This window comes from Typopeltis vanoorti, chromosome 6 (genome assembly GCF_054136105.1).
Source record: "Typopeltis vanoorti isolate ZY-2024b chromosome 6, IOZ_Tvanoo_1.0, whole genome shotgun sequence".
NCBI lineage: Eukaryota > Metazoa > Arthropoda > Arachnida > Uropygi > Thelyphonidae > Typopeltis > Typopeltis vanoorti.
Genome location: NC_143554.1, coordinates 130,665,293 through 130,690,109, shown reverse-complemented (window position 1 = coordinate 130,690,109; position 24,817 = coordinate 130,665,293). Strand labels below are relative to the sequence as shown.

The 24,817-nt window shown below is 37.2% G+C and overlaps 1 protein-coding gene across 4 annotated transcripts in view; it reads left to right on the top strand.

Moving 5' to 3' along the window:
* Positions 1 to 24,817, top strand: part of LOC150105947 (uncharacterized) — a 261,696-nt gene that overhangs the window by 128,272 nt on the left and 108,607 nt on the right. For all 4 annotated transcript variants that reach the window (XR_016548463.1, XM_090394430.1, XM_090394428.1 and 1 more), the window contains exon 6: positions 14,359 to 14,466. Coding sequence is in view for 3 of the 4 variants with exons in the window: in XM_090394430.1 (XP_090250556.1) it covers positions 14,359 to 14,466 (108 nt within the window). In the remaining variant the exon portion in view is untranslated. The remainder of the gene's footprint in view (positions 1 to 14,358; positions 14,467 to 24,817) is intronic.

Sequence of the window (24,817 nt, the reverse complement as noted above, 5' to 3'; positions counted from 1 at the left end):
TAATGCAGAAGTCATATTTCCATATACAAGTAATCAAAAGGTGTCACACCTCATTACTAAATTACTCTGAATTAGAGATAGACATTAAAAGTTTTTTTCAACTTGGTTATACTATAAATTAAAGATGCTAAGAAATTATGTTCTGGTTTCATCCTTTATCCAAGTGTAAGCTTGGATACATGAAGATGTCCATTCTATGCTATTCTTCACGTACATTTACATGAAGTCGTTAGCCTCTGTATACAAGCAGCTCAGTCCCGAAGGGATTTCATGTGCAAACTTTGTTTGCTTACACTTGGATAAAGGATGAAACCAAGAATATAATTTCTTGGCATCTTTAATTTATAGTATAACCAAGTGAAAAAAACTTTTTATTATTATTACGGGTATCTTCATGGAGTCAGTAGCCTCATTGCGGGAGACCCAAACCAAAACAATATCCATCATATCTCTTCTTGAATTCATTTAGAGACGAAGAATTCGGAACTAAGTCAGGCAATGCATTCCACCTATTCACCACCCTTCAGGTGAAAAACCTCATTCTCACACCCTTGTGTAAAATTATTTTAATTATATGTATATTGCATATCTCTCTCTCTCTCTCTTGTTATGTTGTTCTATTCCCCTTTCCCTATACTCCTTGCTAAATAAGATCTTTCACTGCACCTTTTTATATAATCCTCAGTGGCCCTATTTTCAATAAAAGTCATGTGCAAAACCTTCAAACAAGGAGAATGCCTCAAGCTAGAGCCAATTTCTCGCTGATTGAAAATCTGGTATCAAACCCTATACAAGATTTGATTTCTTGTCAGAGATCACAATTTCCAAAACTATCAGAATTATCTCAAACCCTTACTAATTTACTCTTAACTGCAGTCGTAACCGTTTCCTATCTTAAACTCCCGCACTTCTTACATATACAGGTTCTATAATTTAATAATAGGACCTGTAACATTTAAGTCAATGCAGGTGGTGCTTAAATTGACTTAAATGATCAGACATGTATTTTGGGTTAAAAGACAAAGAAATTTATTCTTACTAAATACGATACATGTTAAACAAAACTTAAACTAGTTGAAAGGTCCTCAAAATTAAATAAGCTAAACTAACACACAAGATAAGGTTCACAATGAGTATTTCTCATCAGATGATATATAACAAAATTTCAACATGCCCATATCCCAATTACTTAATACAAATAAGTAGATTTAGTCTCACTTCCTTCTTAATTAACTTCAATACAATTCATTGACCTAAAATAAACAATAATGCTTGAAACTTTACGCTTCTAATACTAAACATCTTTGTTAAAGGAATAAGTGCTAAAATCCTGAATTCTGCTTTAACGAGTCCAATTTACAAATTTTACACACAATTGCTCACCCTGGCTTCAAGATATTAGATTTAGTCTCACTTCCTTCTTAATTAACTTCAATACAATTCATTGACCTAAAATAAACAATAATGCTTGAAACTTTACGCTTCTAATACTAAACATCTTTGTTAAAGGAATAAGTGCTAAAATCCTGAATTCTGCTTTAACGAGTCCAATTTACAAATTTTACACACAATTGCTCACCCTGGCTTCAAGATATTATACAATAAGACATAAACTCTACTTTACCAGCCTGACGAATTCAATTAGACGATATTTCACATTCTGTTCCTTTAGACTTTCTTCCGATCATTTCCTTGTCCTTCAATTTTCCTTGTTCCTTGTCTTGGCCAGTCAATAATTCTTTGGACACATGCTTCTTTCTCACCTTATGCTCAGGAACCCATAAGACGGAAATGTACGCTTGGTGCTACTCGAAACCTTGGCGTTCATTGTTCGTCTCGTCGCATGGAATGCTATGCTTGGACAAGCCTGCTACTTAGCCACATCTTCGCCACTGAATGACACTTATTCGTTCCCGTCACATCGAAGCAACTACCCACGGTAAACCGCAGGGGACAGCTAACACCCAAAACCTGAACGAGTTGAAAAATAACTACCAAAAAGAAATTTCGAACTAGCGTCGCTAAAACTTTTATAGGCTTCACATCTGTTCTCCTTATTACATCATTGATTTTGCAGACGCCACCCAAATTTTGTACATTGCACCTTCTCTTCTCATTGCATCTTTGCGACGTTAGTTTACACGTGCCTTCGGTAAATTATACATATATACGTATATATGTATAATCTTTTGGTTTAAAACCAAGAACTTGGCTTAGATATGTGGACGATATATTCCTCATATGGGAACATAGTATTGAGAATCTTCACAGATTTCTCAACCACTTAAACAACCTCCATTAGGATATCAAATTGACCATGGAGATTGAAGAAAATAGTTCCCTCTGTTTCCTAGATGTTAAACTCACCAAGACGCCTGAATCAGTAAAAGTCTCTATATTTAGAAAGCCAACACACACACGGACAGATATTTGCATGCGTCCTCACATCACCATCCAGTGCAAAAGTTGAGTATTATATCAACTCTTGCGAATTGTGCAAGATCTGTACTGTCAGATGAAGAAGAACTAAAAAAAGAACTACAATATCTTAAATGGACCTTTAAAAGCAATGGCTACTCTTTAAAAAGTATCAACAAACAATTATCCCACCGTCAACGTAGCAACATAGAGACACAGGACAACTCCAAAGGTTATATCTCCTTGCCGTATATCAGCACACTATCCAAAAAACTGAGTAGAATCTTAAAGAAATTTAACATACAAATGTGCTTCTCGACTCTTCCAAAAATGAGATCAAGTTTCAGCAACTACAAACAATGTCACAACCTTTATAATTCCCAGGTGTATACAAAGTCTCATGTGAGTGTGGAAAACCTTACTATGGACAAACGGAGAAATTTATCCTCCTACATCTCGAGGAACACCAGAGAGACATTGCTTACAAGAGAACCAGAGCTACTACCCTATCAGGCCATGTCCTGTTTTCAATAAACACAAACAACGAAAGCTGCCAACATGAAGTAAATTGGACAACAACTTCAAACCTACACATTTGCCACCATGAGGTAGAACGCCGCATTGTCGAGTCAAAAGAAATCACCTTGTACCCTCTTCATATGAACAATAATCTCAACTATAATTTGCCTGACTCTTTCAGCTCTACTATCAGATACTGGAGATCGCGTGGCTCCACACACGCACAAGTGTACAACAATAGAACTTTAACACGGACTATAGCTCAAGTTCATAATAACTGTAATTTACAGTTGAATATTATAGCTTTATAATTGTATAGCTTTAGAGCGTCTCAATGTTTTTTCAGTGTCTTTTAATAGCTTTCCATGTTCTTAATGCCTGATGAAGTCAATCCCGATGAAACATGTTGCGTTTTCAAATAAATCTCAATTTCTTATAATTCTCGGATTTTTAGTCAGTTTATATTAAAATGAACATATATATATTATATATATTAAATATATTATATATATTAAAATGAACATATACGTATATATATAATGGAGTAAAAATAACATATATATATATGTTATTTTTACTCCATTTTTCCCAAGTGAGCAAACAGACAAAATGTCAAGTTTGCACCTGCAATTGATGCAAGACTAGCTGATCCCACAGGTAGTGCAAGACCAAGGCAACTCATGGTAAAGGTGGAGCAAGCTCTGATCACTAATCTTAATATTTACCCTTAATGCCAAAACACATCTCCAAGAAGGGGATGTATGATGTTTTGTATTAAAGGCGAGGGGCCACTACTCAGATCGGTTTCGACCTTTATTGAGGTCTCATCAGTGGGAGCCAGGCTAGAAATACCAAGATTTAGTAATGCAGAGCTTGTAAGTATTTTACCAAAACAAGTTACCATAAGGTGTTATAACCTTATTAAATAAAAATCTCAGGAGGAGATATAAATGTAGAAAGATCACTAATCTTAATATTTACCCTTTTAGTGATCAGAGCTTGCTCCATCTTTACCACGAGTTGCCTTGGTCTTGTACTACCTGTGGGATCAGCTAGTCTTGCATCAATTGCATGCGCAAACTTGACATTTTGTCTGTTTGCTCACTTGGGAAAAATGGAGTAAAACCAGGTTTAAAATTGCTTGGTATCTTTAACATAATTATACCCAAGTTAAAAATACTTTCTACATGTATATATATGTAATTAATTAACCAAGCTTATAAAATTACTTGGTAGCCCTAATATATGTATATACATGTACATATATATACATACATATATATATATATATATATATATATACGTGTGTGTATAATCATGGTATTTGTATGTATATATGTATAATCATGGTGTTTGTATGTATATATGTATAATCTTTATATATGTTTATATCTATAATCATCTATTTATATGGTGTAGTAAGTTTGGTTGTTTTTTTTTGTTACCAGAGGTCAGGCCAATAATTGTTGTAATGACTGGTCAGTAACTTTAACAAATCATGTAGATTGTAGTGCAGCTTGTTTCTCTGTATATATGCTATAGAAGATGACCTTGATATAAAGGTCGAAACGAAACGTCGAATGTGGATTTTGGTTTATATTAAACTAAAGTTTTACTCAAACATGGTAGTTGTCTCCATAATTTTCCAAAATGTATACTAAGTACTTCTGATTTCTTAACTTCAATTCTCACATTAATTATTGCTACAGGTACAGAGATATCCTCACTTGGGTGATAAACTTTTGAAAAGTGATCACTCAGTAACTCTACTGTTACATCTGAATTTGTCACCTCAGTACCATCAGCACCCACTAAAGTTATCCTTCCGAAGTCATTCTTCCTTTTACTTGCCGCATAGCAGAAGAACTCTTTGGAATTACCCTTGATCTCCTTGACTAAGGTCTTCTCATAATCTGATTTAGCTTTTCTTACTATGCTGGTAATCTTCCTAACTTGAGCCTTGTACTGCTCATGGGTGTACTGATCACCTTTCTCCTTGTAAATTCTCCATAACATTTTCTTTTTTTGCAGATCAAGCTTTATACTACTACTCATCCATCTAATGCCTACCTTGTTTGTCTTCCTGATCATGGGGAACACAATCTGATATTGCCTTCCTCAGATACCTGCTGATTTTATCCCATGCACTGCTAACATCTTTCCCCTGCAATATGTTCTGCCATGGGATGGCTGCAAGCTCACTCCGAAGCTTGTTATAATTGCCTAACCTGTAGTTCCATATATACCCCTTCTTAACAGAAAAATCCACAGATTTTGCAACCTCCCAAGTCAATACGACACGATCGCTCTCGCCAATTGGAGGTAACGAGGACACCTTACTTATGCATATGTCCTCTGAACCAATGACCAGGTCCAACACTCTCACACCACGTGTCCCTTCAGTTATGTGCTGTTTCAAGTAATTATCTTGTAGAAGATGTATGAATTCCATTTCCTTTTTGCCACGTGATATTTCCTCCTTCCAATTTATATCACCATAATTAAAATCCCCCATGATAATCACTCACTCTGCACTCATTGCACAACTTTGCTGACGCATTCAATATTACCACCAAAATATTGCAGAACCTCAATGTGAACATGGCAATTGAGTTTAATGGCATATTGATCCAGTATTATGAGAATGTGCAAGGGAATTATCATCTCCTCTGACCTAGCTGTTTAATTTAAGGAAGTACTGGAAAGCTGCCAGTGCAGTTGAAAGAGAGCAAAATAGTCCAACTACATAAAGGAGTCTCCAAGACAGAAGTAGCAGATTATAGGCTAATCAAAATCTCAGGGGCGGTGGTTAACGTATTGGAGAAATAGGTGAAAGTTAGAGTTCAGAACTCTGTGGATTGGAATATAATACTCCATAAGAGACAACATGGTTTTGTGAAGGGAAGATCTTGACTTAGTAATTGCTTACTTTTTATAATAATGTGACAGTGGTGTTGGATAAGGGAAATGGGTACTCACTTACTTTGCAAAAGTATTTGACATTTGTACATCAGTGATATAGGAAAAAATTTGAGAAATATTCAGTTGTTTGCTGATGATGCCAAACTGGGAAGAGTGATGGTAAAAGATGGTGATGTAGAACTACTGCAGGATGGGCAAAAGTAAATTTCTGCCAGTGTAATGTGGCCATGTGTAAGGTGATTCACTTTGGGAGAAAGAGATCACAAGCTTTGTATTATATTGATAGAACTGAACTGCAGGAAACTTATGAGGCCAGGGACTTGGAGGTGAAGTTTCTTGAAGGTGAAGAAAACAGCACATTACATGGTTTTTGAAGAACACATACTGACAAGCAGGGATATAGAAATTATTTTTCCTATTTATAAGGCTTTAATAAGACTGCCTCTGGATACTTGGATTTGAGATTGAAGAAGTAGTGGAGAGGATCTAGAGGCAAATGACAAAGGTTGTGATAGGTCAATGGAATACTATGAGAATAGATTGAAGATCTGTGGGCTTTAAAAAGTAGCTGTAGGTAGGCAGAAAAGAGGAGATATGATAAACTATTAAAAGGGTTTTATAGGATTGACACTGAAGACTTTTTTTTTCATTACATGGCAGGAAGGGAGAGAATAAAGGATCATTCATGGAAATTGTGTGTGGTTAGCAAGGTGTTAGGACTACATTTTATGTTTGAAGGATATTGTATGGGTTCCAGTGGTGGTGGTGGTTGTGAGTGTCTTCTCGGTGAATGAGTTTAAGGAGAGGTAAGGTAGGTATTGTGTACCTGTGTGAACAATGGATCTCCTACAATGAGTCTTTTGACTCCAAGAAGATACTTTTATAATACTAATGATAATAATAATAATAATAACCAGGTTCTTCACTATCTTACTACCATCTGTATTATAAAAGTATCTTCTTGGAGTCTTTTGACTCCAAGAAGATCTAGAGGTAGCACTTTAAAACCCTCCCTTAGAATGCTTGATTATATCCTGAGAAGAGATTTTGTTTAATAGATGACTGCTCTCTTACCAACTTCCTCAGTTCATTTTCCCACAAATACTTTGTTTTTATAGTATGTCTTTTCTGTATTTCCATGGATGCTGCTTCACTGAACTGGCTGTAGCTATTCCTCCACTTGCCTCTAATCATGTATGAAAGCAAGTAGCAGCTTGTCAACATTCGTACATAATTTTAAATATATCAGACTAATTTCTCATTCCCTTACTTCATTCCTTACACTTGTATGCTTTGGAACAGACTTCCCTATACCATTTTCTCCAACGAATATAACACCCCTCCCCAGTTCTAGAAACACATGAGCATATTACTCTCTCTCTCTCTCTCTCTCTCTCCCCCCCCCCAATCATTTTTCCACATGCTGTGGTTTTAAAAAGTCTTCAAATCTCTCATATGTGGGGTTGATATATAAAAATAAAAATAAAAATTATTTGACATCATCATTAGAAATTATGTCCAAATAGCTGAAATATTTTACATATTCTATAGGTTTATTCACTGAGAAAGCTAGTGATGTTTTCTGTACTCCTGCCTATTTTCATGATTTTTGTCTTTTTATTGTTGATTTTTTATGTCATATCAAATTTGTTATGGAAGTTGCATTCAGTATAGTCATAGAACTTAGAAGACTTGCAGTGGATTTATTTAGCAGTATAACATCGCCAACATAAAGTAAAGGGCTAAGCTGAATATCTCCAATTTTGATATCACATTCCTTTATAATGTGAACCATGTGGATGATGAATAACCGTGGAGATAATGTGCTTTCTTGTCTTATTCCTGATATTAAAACAAACCATCTTCCTGTCTCTCCTTCCATTCTCACTGCTGACTTACATACAGACTATATATTTAATCTGCCATTTACCCCATATAATTGTAATGTTTTGAAAATCTTTGCTCCTTGCCAATATGCCTTTTCCAGATTTACAAAACTTAAATATCCTTGTTATATTCCCGTGATTTCTCAAATGTCTATCTTAAAGAGAAAATATGATTCTGATAACATATATTTGGCCTGAACCCAGTTGTTCTTTCAAAGTTTCATTTCCAGAGTTGTTTTTCTTAGTCTCTTCTCAAGTATTATTATTATTATTATTATTGGATAGCATTGGGCAGATGAGGGTAATGTTATCTGTGAGAATCAACATGGATTTGTTAAGGGGTGCTCTTGCTTTTATAATAAAGTGACAAGAGCAGTTGATGAGGGAAAGGTATATACTGCCATTTTTTTTGATTTTGCAAAGGCATTTGACAAGGTGCCACACAATAAGCTGATATTTAAGTTGCAGCACATGGATTTAAATGTTGGGTTAGTCAAATGGATTCAGGATTGGCTGATTGATAGGTATCAGAGAGTTGTGTATGGTGGGGCAATATCAAGGAAGCAGAAGGTTACAAGTGGGGTTCCACAGGGCTTAGTACTGGGACCTGTATTGTTCAACCTTTATATCAATGATATTGTCAATGGATTGCAAGGGAACATTCAGTTGTTTGCAGATGATGTGAAGCTAGGAAGGGTTATCAGTAATAGTGCAGATGTGGCAGCCCTGTAAGAGAATTTGAGTAAACTAGACAGATGGGCAAATGAACGGGGTTATCGGTTTAATGCAGCAAAATGTAAGGTCTTGAGGTTTGGGAAACATCGATGGGACACTGCATACTCTATGGGAGGAGTTATACTGGAGGAAGTAGGGAAGACGAGAGATCTGGGGTTGATGATTGATAGAAACCTGAAATTTAGGGGACATATTGCAAAGATGGTGAAGGTAACACAGAGGATTGCTGCAATAATGAGAAGAATGCTGACCTGCAGCGATAAAAGAGTTATCATTCTGTTGTATAAGACCCTGATCAGACCACACTTAGACTGTTGTTCTCAGATTTGGTCCCCAGGATTTGAAGAGGTTAAATTGACTGTGGAAAGGGTACAGAGGCAGATAACAAAGATGGTGTCAGGACTGTACAATATGAGTTATGAGGATCAGCTGAGGGAATGTGGACTGCAGAGTTTGGTGGACAGAAGGAGAAGTGATATGATCAAGACTTTTAAACTGTTGAGAGGCAATTATAGGGTAGACATTGGAGAGTTCTTTCACTTGGTGGAATGGAAGGAAGGAGCGATGACAAGGGGCCATCCCTGGAAGTTACGAAAGGAGGCTGTGCGCAAGAGGGTGAGGAGTGGTTTCTTTGCATGGAGGGTGGTTGAACCTTGGAATGTATTGCCTGAGAGAGTGGTTGGAGTGCGAATGGTCAATGGGCTCAAGGAGTGGTATGATAAACTTTGTGTTTCCTAAGAATGACCTCCCATGATGAGTCTTTTGACTCCATGGAGGCCTGGATAATAATAATTATTATTATTATTACTACATCTTCCATGGAGTCGGCAGACTTGTCATGAGAGGTTCATTCAATTGACAATAGACTTATCTGAATCTTAAAATCCTTAATACTCCATGCATTAATAGCATATTCTCGTAATGCATTCCATTCACTGATAGATCACCAAGTAAAAAATCTACTCCTCACCTCACTCTTACACAAATTCCAGGGATTGCCTCTGGTTCTTACCCTCTCACCTTCTACTCTTTTTATAATCCCCTCTGGATGAATCAGATAAAATTGCCTCATTAATTTGAATGTCTTTATCATACCACCTCTTTTCCTGCTATTTACCAAACACTGCAATCCACATTTCTTCAAGTTTGAAAGACTTTTCATGGAATCAGCCTCAGCCCTAAGAAACATGCCAAACCTCAACAAATTTGGTTGCATGAGACTGCCTCAAATTTGGGAGACATACATCATGAGACCTTCAGCCCAACGGCCAAGAATACCTACATAGCCTTCTGGGGGGAGCACCATCAGGACTTCGAGAAACAATAGCTTCCTGCTTCGTCCTCAGTGCCTGTGTGCACATGTCTTTATTGTAAGTGCCTTTGAAAATGGCAACGTGACGTTGTCGAAATATTGGAAATATATATTAAAGTTTAATTTAATTTATATTCTATTGTACATTGTGAATTCCTTAAGTGAATTAATAATTATGTATAACCAGCGTAAACCTTTCTACGAGAATTTCTTCAACCTTTCTCCATAGTCAACATCCAGAGTCCTGATATTGTCTTAGTCAAATCTGAGCACAACAGTCCAAGTGTGGTATGACAAGTGCTTTATACAGTGGCATAGTCACCTCCTTATCCCCTACACATGTTAGAGTACTTCGTACCATAGCTGCACAATGTATGCAATCTTTGCAACACTTGCAGTATGCCCTCTAAACTTCAGTTCTGCTATCAATGTCACTCTCAGATCTTGAATTTAATCCACTTTCTGCAGTAAGACCATCAATATAGCACACAGTCTTATATTTCTGCACTCCAAAATGCAACACCTTGCGCTCATAATATTGAAATTACAACCCCACTCTTTTGTCCAAGTTCTATTTAAATTTTCTTGAAGGGAATAATAATTAGTGATACTTATAATTCTCACCAACTTGGCATAATTAATCAGGAAATACTGAAAATTCCCATTCAGTCCACATGATATATCATTTACAAACAAGTTAACCCCCCCCCTTTTACCGGCCAATATGGATGAAATAGTGACACCAAATTTCACTTCTTATCCATGTTATTCAATGGGTTTTAGAGCTTCATATCCAGATTTATCTCGACGTCGTGGCCAGTTTGAGGGTTAAACAGCAGGCATGCACTGGTTATCCTCCTTTTTTGAGAAAGTGCTCTATCATACAAAACTTGCTGGTATCATTCACGAGGCAATCACCAATCCATCTAACCAATATACTATCTATTCCTATCTTTGGCAACTTATCATGTGGTGATCTATCAAACACTTTTGCAAAGTCCAAGAATATCACTGTATATGAGTCTCCATTATGTAACATACTCGTCACCTTGTCATAAAATGCAAATAAATTGTTGAAACAAGAACTCTCCTTTACAGATCTATGATGACCATCATATGTTCATCAACCCAATCTTGTATTCTATTTCTAACCAATCTCCCTAACACATTGACTACAACTGCAGTTATACAGACTGATCTACAATTGGATACTTCTGTCCTAAAAACTGTGCTTGTGGAGTGGTACTATTTTACCTTCTTTCCATTCCTTAGGAACATTACCCACTGCAAAACTTTCATTAAATAATCAGGTTAAGGGTATCGCTAACTGTTGTGCACATCCCTTAAGAATATGTGGCAATATACCATCCATTCCCATAGCCTTATTAACATCTAACTTGATGAACACCTGATACTCATCTGATTCTTTCACTTCCAGTTCTCCTAATATTTGCTTCCGTTCTTTATATATATTGCATAGCATCATGCATCATTTACGCCAGTATGGTATATGCTGATAAAGTGTTCATTCAATAATTCCACTATATCCACTGCAATGGTCACTCTGCTGCCATGACTATCCACGAGTGTCAACCTGCCATAATTATTCTTTCTCTTGCTTGCCACATAGTGAAGAATTCCTTGGAATTCTTCTGCTATGTGGCAACCTTCACCTGACCAGCCAATCTCCTCTCATACTGCACCTTTTCTTTCATTACCATGCTAAACACTTTTTTAGCTTGCTTTTTATACTCTTTATGGATCTGATCACCATAAAGTCTCCCATGAGGAGCACCTTCTTTTTACATGCCCAATATTTGTCTAAACATTTCATAATCAGTTATTCTCTACATTTACTGGACTATAACAGCAACCAATCAGATATACTAGCCTGTTCATTTTAACTTCACACCACACAGATTCAAAATATGCACTTGTACTGTCAATTTCTACACTCTGTGGACACAATCCTCTGCAGTCATTAACAGCACCCCCTCCTCTTTTTACCTTCTTATCCTTCCATTTCTATTCCTGACATCACATCATCCTCAGACAACGAAGTTTCACTTATACCAGTTATCTTTGGGCATATTGACTCAATCAATGCTAGAAACTTGTTTCTCTTATTTTAAATACTCCTTACCTTTGTATACAAAGTCTTTGAGACTATTCTACCAGCACCAATATTCTCTGTTCCATCTGCTATACTATACCTCTCTCTCTCTTCAGTTCTGACCACTCCTTTTACCAAGATCCTGACCGATCGCCATTCATACCCATCTAATCCTCACCTTTATACATTCCATCACTGTGCGCTGCTACAACCACATCTTCAACATCCTATCTTCCTCCAGTTATACAACCAGTTTAGCTCTGCTATCCTGCTTCACTAGTACCCTTAAATTGGTGGTTACATTAATATCTTGATTCTGTGCTGCCTTCTCAGCAAACAGTAGCCTTTCTGAATGTCCAAACCAAACCTATTCAAATGAGTTCCATCAACTTTAAACTCTTCCAACTTTCTTCAAATTCATTCCACAGATTCACAAACTGAACCCTCCTTTGCTTCCCACAACTCAGACATCTTGTTATTCATCATCTCTGCTCTCCTTCTTAATTCACTATTGTCATATCTGGGCAACATGCTTACGACTTTTCCAACAACACTATTATCCTTTATCTGCCACAACAACTACCGCAAGTCTCTATCAACATTGTTTTTTTTTCTCCAGCAAGTCACTTGTTCCTACAATTAGTACTAATTCTAATGCTCGCTCTTTCCTTCTCTGCAAACATTAATTATTTGTTTCATTGCTCCACCAGAAAAGAATGTTTTGTGTACTTTAGTCATGACCTCCCCCATTAATTAAGTCCTCATACAATGATATATGATTATCTTTGATTCTTTCTTCATGACACTAACTTCCTCCTTCTCATTCACATCAGCAATTCTTTCTACAGGTGTTTGATCTCATCTTCAGGATGTTTCATTTCACTTCGCATTTTCACTAACTCTTGCCCGAGCGATTCTACTATTGTCCTAACTCTAGCTCCCATTTCTAATTGCTGTAACCTATTTTGATATATGTTAAACTGAAGTTATTACTCTAACACAGTATTTGATTCCACAATTTTATTATAATGAATGATTATTTGCTGCAATTTATTTAACAGAGTTTTGTGTGATATCCTTCCAAAAGTCTTTGCAAAGTCTAACAGTATCATAGTGTAGCCATTATCTTTATCTAACTCAACTGTCACTTTATTATAAAGAGTGAGCAGATTGCTGAGGCATGACTCACTCTTCATAAAACTATGCTACCTCCATACAGTATCCTATTCCTAACCATCCATTCCTGAATTTTTCTTTTTACAAACTTCCCCAGTATCTTGACTACCACTCCTGAGATGCTTATCAGTCAATAATTTGCTACCTCAGTCATCTTGGAACAGCCTTTATGCACTATTTTCTCATTTTCTATGTTTTCATGGAATTCATCCCAAGCTGAGAGACTTAAAATAAACTATCTGGTCAAAGGCACTGCCAATCCCCTAGCACATTCTTGTAATATGCAAGCAGATATACCACATAATCTGACTGTATTACATCAATGGTCTGCAATATCCTGTGCACCTTCAGTTCATTAACTTCTATTTCCATATCAGTCCCTGCCACACTTGTTCCTTTAGTATCTCCTGAATGAACACTTTTGCAAAGCAATCGATCAGTAATTCAACTAATTCATCTGCTTCATCACTCCTCTACAACTGGCATTCACAAAATTATTCTGCTGTAATCATTCTTTCTTTTACTTATCACATATCAAAATTTCATTTCGTTATTTAAATTAAGGGGATATTAAATCCCACATTGTTTTAAAACCGAATAAGAAACTCAAAGATTGGAATCAGAGAGTTTCATGCCAAATATAGTATAATAAACTATAAAAGTATCTGTGATTACTAGCATGAGCTAATGCAAGTAGTCCTAGTACGTAGTACAATCTCGGGCAACTCGCAGCAAAGGTGGTAAAGTTCTGATCGCTATTCTTAGTATTTTCCATAATGTAAAAACACATTTCCTAGGAAATGTATGCTGTTATTACATTATGGTGGGAGGTCACTACCCAGACCGGTTTCAGCCTTTATTGAGGCTACATCAGTGAGTAGCTAGACCAAATTAATAACATAAGTTCTTTTCGCTATACATTTGCGAAAAGAACTTATATACTCTGCTATACGAGTTGTTAAAAAGGTGCCTCATTAAGTTACTTAAATATAAAGAGCCAATAGGCTTCATTTCGGCGATATAAACATTTCATTTCATTATATTTATTATATTTTATTATATTCATAACTTGGTGCCACAATTACATTTTTTAAAAATTGATACCTGTTCTTTCAACTCCCCATACGTTTTTTCAGCTGTCATTTCATATCAAAACCTATAATCTTTTCGTATACTTTAAAACAATATTGTTTAGCTAATAAGAATTACTTGTAAAATTTGTCTGGTTATTTAGTTTTTACACTGATTTTCCTTTGTATGGATTCTTTAATTGAAAGACAACAAGGGACCTAGACGTTTTGTATCAAGAAAAAATATTGCCTTACAATGCAGACAAAAATTGGCTTGACAAGCAGGCAAAAATCAATCATCTAGACACATCACATGTAAGTGAATGTTTTATTATTAAAATATATTGTATATTTTAAAAGACTAATTATAATATACTATAATAATAATTGTATACTACACTATAGAGGCAAACCAATTTGAAGTTTAGTTTGCATCTTTCAGATTCATTCCAAATGACATTACTTATATATATATATAATCTTAACTCTGCAACAGTGCCATATGTGAGCAAATGGTTAAGGAAAAAGAAGAAATCATTTAACAAGGTTCTTAAATTGTGGTAGTTTGAACAAAAGTAGATGGACTTGGTTTTATTAATATCATTAAAACACTGAAATAATAATTAAACGTTAACTTATTGCAGTGGTGAATGGATATATTTTTGAACTACTGGGATTTATATTATGTATTTTGAAATAATTATTTTTATTTTGTGTTATTGGAAGTAGCAAAAGAAAAGAGTGAGAGAGTTCAGATAGTGAGTCTGTTGCCATGGTTGCAATGCTATGACAGAGTAGAGCTGAGAAGGAGGGCTAAAATAGCAAACAGACTCGATGCATAGATTATGCAGGAGGCGTGGTGTGAAGTTTGATGGGTGAAAGGTCTTATACAAGGATGGTTTGTATCTGAATGGATTTGGTGTTCAGAGACTGAAAAACGTGTTGTTGAAGTGAGTGCAAGTGAGTGAAAGGGAATGTGTAGAACCAGGTAAACTAGAGCTTTTAGGGGGATGAGTAAGCTATTGAGTGGATATGCAGAGATCAGTGAGGCAGTTGTTGAGTGAAAGAATGTGTATAATATGCAAACTAGAATGGGATAGTTAATATAAAGTGTCAGAATAGCAGTAGGCCTAAGGGACTTTTTCACTTTATGTACACTAATGCCAGGAGCATTTGGAACAAGCGGGAGGAATTTTTGGCATTGGTCGGCTCATCCTGGTCAAAGGTTATTGGCATTAGTGAGACATGGCTAACAGAAGATGATGTAGTGGGATAGAATGTGAAGGGTGTAGTGTGTTCAGGGAGGATAGAGAGAAAAGAATAAGGGTAGGAGTGTTATTGATGACAGCCGAAGAACTGCAACCAAAGACACTAGAAGTTCAACTGCAGGCCAGAAATAACACATTTGAGGCTATTTGGTGTGAGATTGAGGCCAGCAGAACAAATGATGCTGCTATAGACTGGGGAAGGAAAAGATGATGGAGATAGTATGTGTCGGCAAATAGACTCAATGAGTGGAGGACAGGTAATTATTATGGTTGATTTCAACTATGGGAACATATATTGGAAGGAAAAGATGTGGGAAGAAGGAAAGGGATTTTATGCAGTTAATAAGGAATAATTACCTGACACAGCATGTAATGGAATATACTAGGGTTTGAAACTGTTTAATCTAGTAATTGCATCTGAGAATTTGTCTATAACGAATATGACCACATTGCCACCAATTGGTGAGGGTGATCATATGGTCTTGACCTCGGATGGATTTTGCAAAAGTGGCCAAATGTGTGGAATTTTCAGTTAAGAGAGGGTATATCTGTAATTACAGGGCTGGTAAGCATGACAAGCTTAAGAGATTGCTTGGATCGGTGCCATCGCATGTAAAACTGCAAGGGCTGGATGTTAATATAAGAAGTGGAAAAGGAGTGTTTGAGGGAGGTAATAGTAGACTGCATACCTTGAGTCAAGAGAGTAAATCAAGTGGGAGTTAAATGGATGAATATCATCATCAAGTTGGAGCTGCAAAAAAAGAAACAATTGTAAAAGGGATTTAAGGAGAAAGGTGATCTGCAGGCACATGAACAGTACAAGTAATACAAGGCACAGGGTAACTAGTATGGTAAGAAAAGTAAAAGCAGATTATGAAAGGAAGTTAGCAATGCAGGCTAAAGAGAATTCCAAATGGTTCTTTCAATATGCTGCAAGTAAAAGAAAAAATGTATACGGCAGAATGATTTTAAGGAATGCTGATGGTAGGGGGGGTAACTGAATCAGTCGAAATAGTAGAATTACTAAGTGAACATTCCTGATATATTCCTCTTTCTCATTCCTGCTATATCATCCAGGTGGTATTGCAGGAATGAGAGAGCCAAAGGTTTATACAGGAACTGAGGTAAATGAAATGGAGGTGCAGCATATTACAGAATCTTAATGTGAATACGGCTGTGGGATTGGATGGTATATACCAGCTCAAGTATACCATTGAAGCAGCAAGGGAATTGTCACTGTGCTTAACCGTATTGTTTAATCTAAGTCTCAGGCCTGGGTTAGTCCTGAGGGGGTGGAAAGAGGGGGGGGGGGTAAATAGTTCCATTGCATAAAGGAGGCTTCAAGACTGATGTAGCAAATTACCGACCGATGAACATATCAGGAGTTGTTGTCAGAGTATTGAAGTTGGTAAAGAGCAAAATACAGGAATGGATGGATGGAAATGGGGTACTGTATGGGGGGGGGACAGTATGGTTTTGTGAAGAGTAGGTCATGCCTCAGTAACTTGCTCACACTTTATAATATAGTGACAGCTAAGTTGGATAAAGACAATGGTTTTACAGTGATACTGCTGGACTTTGCAAAGCCCTTTGACAGTATACCACATGGAATTCTAATCAGTAAACTACAGCACATGGGATGGATAAAGGGTTGGTGAGATGGATAGGAGGGTGGTTGATGGAGAGATATCAGAGAGTAGTTTATTCAGCAGTAGAGTCCAAAAGAAGGCCTGTGACTAGTCATGTAACACAGCATTCTGTTCTTGGACCACTGCTATTTAATTTGTTCATTAATGATATAGGAAAGGATCTTAGGGGAACTGTTCATTTATTTGCTGATGATGCAAAGTTGGGTACAACAATAGTTAATACAGATGATATCAAAATTTTGTGGGATAATTTGGATAAATTGGCAGACTGGGCAAAGGAAAATGGATGTCAGTTTAATGTGGCAAAGTGTAAGGTTATACATTTTGGTTTGAAAAGATTACCAACTGTATACCACATTGGTGGAAATTGACGAAGCCAGAGACTTGGGAGTGTTAGTGGATAGAGAGTTAAAGTTTAGGGAGCACATAGCTAAAGTGGCTAAAACAGCTCATCAGATCACTTGGTTGCTGAAGAATGCTTTGATGAGCAGGGACAAGCAGGTTATTATTCCTCTTTATTGAGCCTTTATAAGACCCCATCTTGACTGCTGTGTGCAGATCTGGGTGCCAGAGTTTCTTGGTGATTAGGAGGAGGTGGAGAGAATCCAGAGGCAAGTGACCAAGATGGTAGCAGGTCTAGGGAATGAACCTTACGAGAACAGGTTGAAGATTTGTGGGTTACAGAAACTGGTTGATAGGTGGAAAAGGGGTGATATGATTGAGGCATACAAATTACTGAGGGGTTTTTACAAGATTAATTCAGACGAAATTTTTCAGAACAGGTGTGTTGGTGGGAGAACTAGGGGCTAGCCATGGAAACTGAGTAGGAGTGTAGTTAGCAAGAGTATTAGAACTAGGTTTCTTGCTTGGAGAGTAGTGAATGAGTGGAATAGGTTGCTACTGCCTGTTGTGGATGCCATGACTATGAATTAATTCAAAGCAAAGTATAATAGATACTGTGCAAATGTTAGATAGTTCTTGACATGATGTGTTAGGGCCTCCCTTGATGAGTCTAAAGACTCCTTGGAGTCCAAGGAGTCCGATGTAAAGATGTAGCAAATTTCAGCCATGTTAATTATCATTTGTATCTCAAGAATTAAAGTATTGGAAAAATTGCTTAAGGTAAAATCCAGGAACAGCAAGGTGGAGAGGAATGTGATACTCTTGGTGGGGGGACAGTCTTTGTAAAAGGTAGGTCCTACCTTAATAATCTACTCACATTTTATAATAGATTGATGGCTTAATTAGATAAGGTTAATGACTATACAGTAATACTGCTGGACTTTGCAAAGTTATTTGACTGAATACCACATGGAAATAAGTTGGATCAAATGGAGATGGTTAAGAAGCGGGTGGCATATATGGTGGTTTGGGGTGGGGGCTGACAAACAGACAGACACCAGAAAGTAGTATATGGTTTAGTGGAATCTAGAAGAATGAGGATTAACCAGTGGAGTGCCTCAAGACTATATTTCTATAATGTCACTACTCTTTAATTTGTATATTAATGATATAGAGAATATTCTGTTTTTTGCTGATGAGGCAAAATTGGAGAAGGCAATACTTGATAAAGGTGATGCAGATATCCTAGAGGATGATTTAAATTGGCAATGTGAGCGAAGGTAATGGTTGTCAATTTAATGTTGCAAAATGTTAAGGTTATTCACTTCAGACTGAAATTGCATGCTGTGTATCACATTTATGGTATACTTGATTGCGCAAAATTAACAAGGCTAGTGATCCGGGAGGGATGATGGATAGATAGTTGATCCAGAGGGCATATTGCAAAAGTGGCAAAATAGCTCAAAGGATTGCTTGATGAGTTAAGATATGGAGGTTACTATTCCACTTTATAAGGCTATGATTCAGCCACAGCTTCACAACTGTTCAGATATGTACTTCCTGGGGATTGAAGAGGTGTGATTGAAAGTGCATGGGTTGCAAATTTTAGTTGATACGTGGAGAAGAGTAGACATGATAGAAACTTAAAGTTACTAAAAGGGTTCTATAAATCTGTCACAAAAAAATAATTTTATACATGACAAATAGAAAGAACTAGGGATTACCCCTGAAAGTTGTATAAGGGTGTGCGGAGTAGATTTTTTGCTTGGAGAATGGAATGGTATTGCCAGAAGTAGGAGTGGTATGATAGGTATTGTGTATATAAAGTTTAGTGTAGGTCTCCCTTGATGAGTCTTCTGACCCTACAGAAACACGACATATTTTTAGTGTGTGTGTGCGTGTTTCAGAAGCATCTGTCCAAAAAGAATTCTTAAAATAAGATAATTCATATCAAACAGTATAACATTCTTGTGTAATTCTAAATCTCAGCTGCAAATTTAACCTCTTCATACTGTAGTGAATCGATCCTCAAAAAGCTCAACAAAGATGCCATTAGCACTCTAAGCCTCGGCCACAGTGTTGCCATGGCACTTATGGAAGTGCCATGGCAACACAATATAGTACTATACTTAAATGTTCAACTTAGAATGTGGAATTTATAACTTAACTCTCACAATAGCCAACAACATCACATTTTATTATTATTATTATTATTATTATTATTATTATTCAGACCTCCATGGAGTCAAAAATATCATCGTGGGAGGCCCTTCTTAGGAAACACGAGTCTATCAAGACTCAACGTGGGAGGTCCCTCCTAGGAAACACAAAGTCTATCATACCACTCCTTAAACTCATTGACCGTTCTCACTCTCACCACTCCATCAGGCAATGCATTCCATGGTTCAACCACCCTCCATGCAAAGAAACCACTCCTCACCCTCTTGCTCACAGTTTCCTTTCGTAACTTCAAGGGATGGCCCCTTGTCACGACTCCTTCCCACTGTTCAACCAAGCGAAAGAACTCCCCAGTGTCAACCCTGTAACCACCTCTCAACAGTTTAAAAGTCTCGATCATATCACCCCTCCTTCTTCTATCCACCAAACTCTGCAGTCCCATCAAATCCTGGGGACCAGATCTAAGAACAATATCCAAGTGTGGTCTGATCAGTGTCTTATACAACGGAATGATAACCATTTTATCTCTGCAGGTCAGTGTCCTTCTCATTATTGCAGTAGTCCTCTGTGTTACCTTCACCACCTTTACAATTGTCCCTTGAATTTCAAGTTTCTAATCGATCATCAACCCCAGATCTCTTGTTTTCTCTACTCCCTGCAGTATATCTCTTTCAATAGAGTGTGCATGCAGTGTCCCATCATTGTGTCCCAAACCTCAAGACCTTACATTTTGCTGCATTAAACCGACAACCCCATTCATTTGCCCACATATCTAGCTTATTCAAATTTTCTTGCAGGGCTACCACATCTGCACTATTACTAATAACCATTCCCAGTTTAGCATCATCTGCAAACAACCGAATATCTCCTTGCAATCCACAGACAATGATATAAAGGTTAAACAATGTAGGTCCCAGTACTGAGCCCTGTGGAACCCCACTTGTAACCTTCTGCCTCTTTGATATTGCTCCACCATACACAACTCTCTGATATCTGTCCTATCGGACACCCAATCCTGAATCCAGTTGACCAATCTGACATCCAGACCCATGTGCTGCAACTTGAATATCAGCTTATCATGTGGCACCCTGTCAAATGCCTTTGCTAAGTCTAGGAAAATGGCAGTATATGCCTTTCCCTCATCTAATGCTCTTGTAACTTTATCATAAAAGGCTAGCATATTGCTAAAACAAGAGTGCCCCCTTCACAAATCCATGTTGACTCTCACAGATAACATTACCCTCATCTGTGCAATGCTGTATATGGTCCCTCACTACTTTCCCCAAGATCTTAGCAACTACTGATGACACACAAACTGGCCTATAATTAGACACGTTCAGTCTGCTACTGCCCTTATGCAATGACACTATCTTACTTTCCTTCCATTTCCTGAGCACCTTTCCCATAGCCAGACTTTCGTTGAAAAGCCAGATCAAGGGCACTTTCAGTTCCTTAGCACATTCTCTCAAAACTCGTGGTGAAATACCATCCAGTCCCACAGCTTTACTAACATCCAGAGTACTCAGTATGTGGAACACACTCTCCTCCTGCACCTAAACCTCTAACCTCCTCTATCCCTCTAGTATTCAAATTGATTCCTCCAGGATGAAATACTCCAATAAAGTGTTCATTGAACAATTCCACTATGTCCTCTGCATCAGTCACTCTATTCCCATTTTTATCCCACAATGTCATTCTTCCACAATCATTTCTCCTCCTACTGGCCACATAGCTAAAAAATTCCATAGGATTTTTCTTGGATCTAAAGGCCAATCTTTTCTCATATTCCAGTTTCGCTTTCTTTACCATACTAGTCATTCTTCTAGCCTGTGTCTTATATTCTTCATGCATCTTCTCTTCACCTGTCTCCTTATATCTCTTCCATAGCCTCTTTTTTGCATGTAGCTCTTGTTTAATATTGTTTGTCATCCACTTTATTCCAAATTGTGTTCTCTTCTTCACTCGTGGAATACAACTTACCATTGCTGCTAACAAATATTCCTTCACAATTTCCCAACACTAATGATATCCCAGCCTTCCAATTCCTTCCTCCATAAAACTTCCCGAAGTTGACATCTAAGACTATTATAATCACCTCCTTTATAATTCCAAATGCGTTCCCATTTCTTTGGTACTCCTGCATGTCTATTCATTTTCCAAGTCAAAACCATATAGTCACTCTCTCCAACTGGTGGGAGAGATGTCATCTCAGTTATTATCAGCTGTTTGGATGCTATAACCAAATCCAAAACTCTTGAACCTCTTGTTTCCTCTGTTACATGTTGCCTAAGACATTTGTCCCTCAAGAATTCTAGAAATTCCATTCCCTTATTTTGCTACATGCATCTTCCTTTCCCCAATCTATACTGCTGTAGTTAAAATCTCCCATAAGAATCATTCTTCTTGCACTTGCCACACTCAACTGTTTCAACATCTCCTGGTCCTCACCTTCTGTGCTCCTTGGTCTGTAGCAACACTCCACTAAATATCCTGTCTAAATATCCCACTAAATATCCAATATTATTTTTCTCAGTCTTTGCCTCCAAAAAAGAAATCTATCTTCTGGCCAACTTGCTGTTATCAGAAAGCTACAAAAGAGTTATATACAAATTAGTGATAACTATAATAGTATAGTTATTACTAGTGTGGATTAGGGTAGTGCCACAGTAGTCCTTAACACCACTGATTACAATCACAAGATATATATTATTCTCTGAGAATTTTCTACCTACATCCCAATGTATTACAATCCCACCAAAATGTAGGTTAAAAAATTAATAATTCTAAAAGTCCTGGCCTTCTGACATCACAAAAAAACTCAAAGCTTTCATTTCTTGTTCCTCCCGGATATATAGTTTACCGAAAATCCATAACCCCTAAGACCTATAGTAGATACCACTGATTCCTCCATGCTACCAAAAACAGCTAGCAAACTCTGTTACCCCCTTCGCACACTAGTCATATCACATCCTATATAAAAAAACTCTAACAAGTTTAAAACTTCTATTGAAACTCCAACTTTAAATAATACAGATATAGTGGTTAGCTTTGACATCACCTCACTGTTTACCAATATTCCCTTGAATGTTACCTTAACATCATCATCATCATTATCATGTTTATCAAGGATTTAGGCCTAGCATGGCCTGTTCCAGCCTTAGAAGTCATCGTTGAATCTTTTAAGAGGACATCCTGGTTTTCTTTTTCCTAATGGCTGTCACCTTGACAGTCTCAAAAAATGCTTCTCTTAATATCTTAGATCTCTTTTCTTTTGCCATCCATTCTGGATATTTTTCTTAGAAGAACAAAATTTACATACAGATAGAGGGAACTACTATGGGTTCCCCCTTTTCACTCTCACTTGCTAATTTTTACATGGAAAATTTTGAAAAGAGAGGCATAGATTCTGTCCCCTCAAATCTTCTATCTGGCTAAAGTATGTAGAGGATGTGTTCTCTGTTTGGGCTTATGCTCCATATATTAGACTCTTTCTTCTGTCAATGCAGTAGTCTACATCCAAGAATCCAGTTTATATGGAAAAATAGACTAACAATAGCCTACCCTTCCTAGGCACTTCAGTTACCCATCTTCCAGCTGGTAACCTCTCTTTCACTGTATTACAGAAAACCCACTCACACAGGCAAATACATTCACAAACTTTCCCATCATCCCCCCCCTCTGCCTCAGCAATATGGCATCATTAAAACTCTAACCAATAGAGCCTACAATCTTTGTTCCAGTGGAACCTATCTTTCAACAGAAGTCAACCATATACATAACACCTTCATATCCAATGGCTACATTTCCTATAGATTTAAAAAAATAATAATCATTCCAATCCTCCAGTCCATTACCATTGCTTCAGAAGGATTTTATGAATGCCATCACCATCCCTTATGTCCAGGGTACATCCAAAAAAATAGCCAGGTGCCTAAAGAAATACAGACTTTACATTGCTTAAATTAAGTCCCACCTAAAACTTACTACCCTTATCTATTCCACTTAAGATCATCCTCCCTCCTCTCAGTTCCTAGAGTATATAAAGTCCCCTGTTCCTGCAAGTTGGCATACTTTGGACAGACAGGTATCTCAGCCGTCATCTTTATCGATGAACACAAAAAACACATCTGCAATTATGATTAAGGTCAATCTGGTCTTGCTGACCTTGCATTGTATACCACTCATAGAATCATCTGGGGAAAAAAATCCACAGTAAATTTAGAAAAGAAACACTGTTTTCAGAATCTGTAGTCCTCAGAAATCAACTAAATTTAAATAAATACTGATGCAAGAAACTTCCCAAAATTCTGAAATATTAATCCTCAGAGATCCCAATTTACAACTAGGGTGCCTACAAATGCCCATAGAGAGTGCCCCACCTATATAGGACTAGTGTTATATCCATGTGTTTCATTTAGTATAGTGTTGTCTTTGTTTGTGTTACAAGTGTTAGGTTGTACTCTCTGAAGATGTTTCAGTGACTGGAATGAAATATTGGAAGAATTAAAATAGTTTTTTAATCCTTTCCCAGTGCTGTTCATACTCCATTAAACCTCTAACATGACTTGATGCAACATTAAACCAGAGTTGCAAAAGATCACAGACTACTTAAAATTAAAGGTGATTGATCTTGACCAGCTTTCTGGTATAGCCTAACTATACATTAGAACTGTTCTCACAATGAAAGAGTGCTCACATCTGAATGATTGTAGACATGCAATGTATGGACAAAATCATCTAGAGAGCGTCTCATCTAATGCCATTATTTGATAAAAGGTAGCAGACTACTAAGCCAGAACCAAAAGTCTAACAACACTCAGAATGAGCTAAAACTACCACTGTCAGAAGAGCCACCATTTGGCAAGCATCTAGATCAGAATATTTGGAAGAGCCTGAATAGACTACACACCAAGATGGGAAAATCTGGACTGGCATCTAAATTGCAACATTCATGTCAGTTCTTTCTGTAACTTTCTGGCCAAGTGATCGGTGTGTTCGCTTTCCAGCCAGGGGGCTGCAGGTTTGGGTCCTGCCATGGGCATGGATGTTTGTGATTTTCTGTGGAAAAACTAGTGGTGGTGGTGGTCAGCGGTAGATGGCATTAGTGGAGTTGCAGACAGTTGGTGATTAAGTGGTGGAGACAGAGCTGTAGAGCCGGTGCCCTCCCTCGATGAGTCTTTGGACTCCCTGGAGGTGTCAAATAATAATAATAATGTTTTAACTTGTATT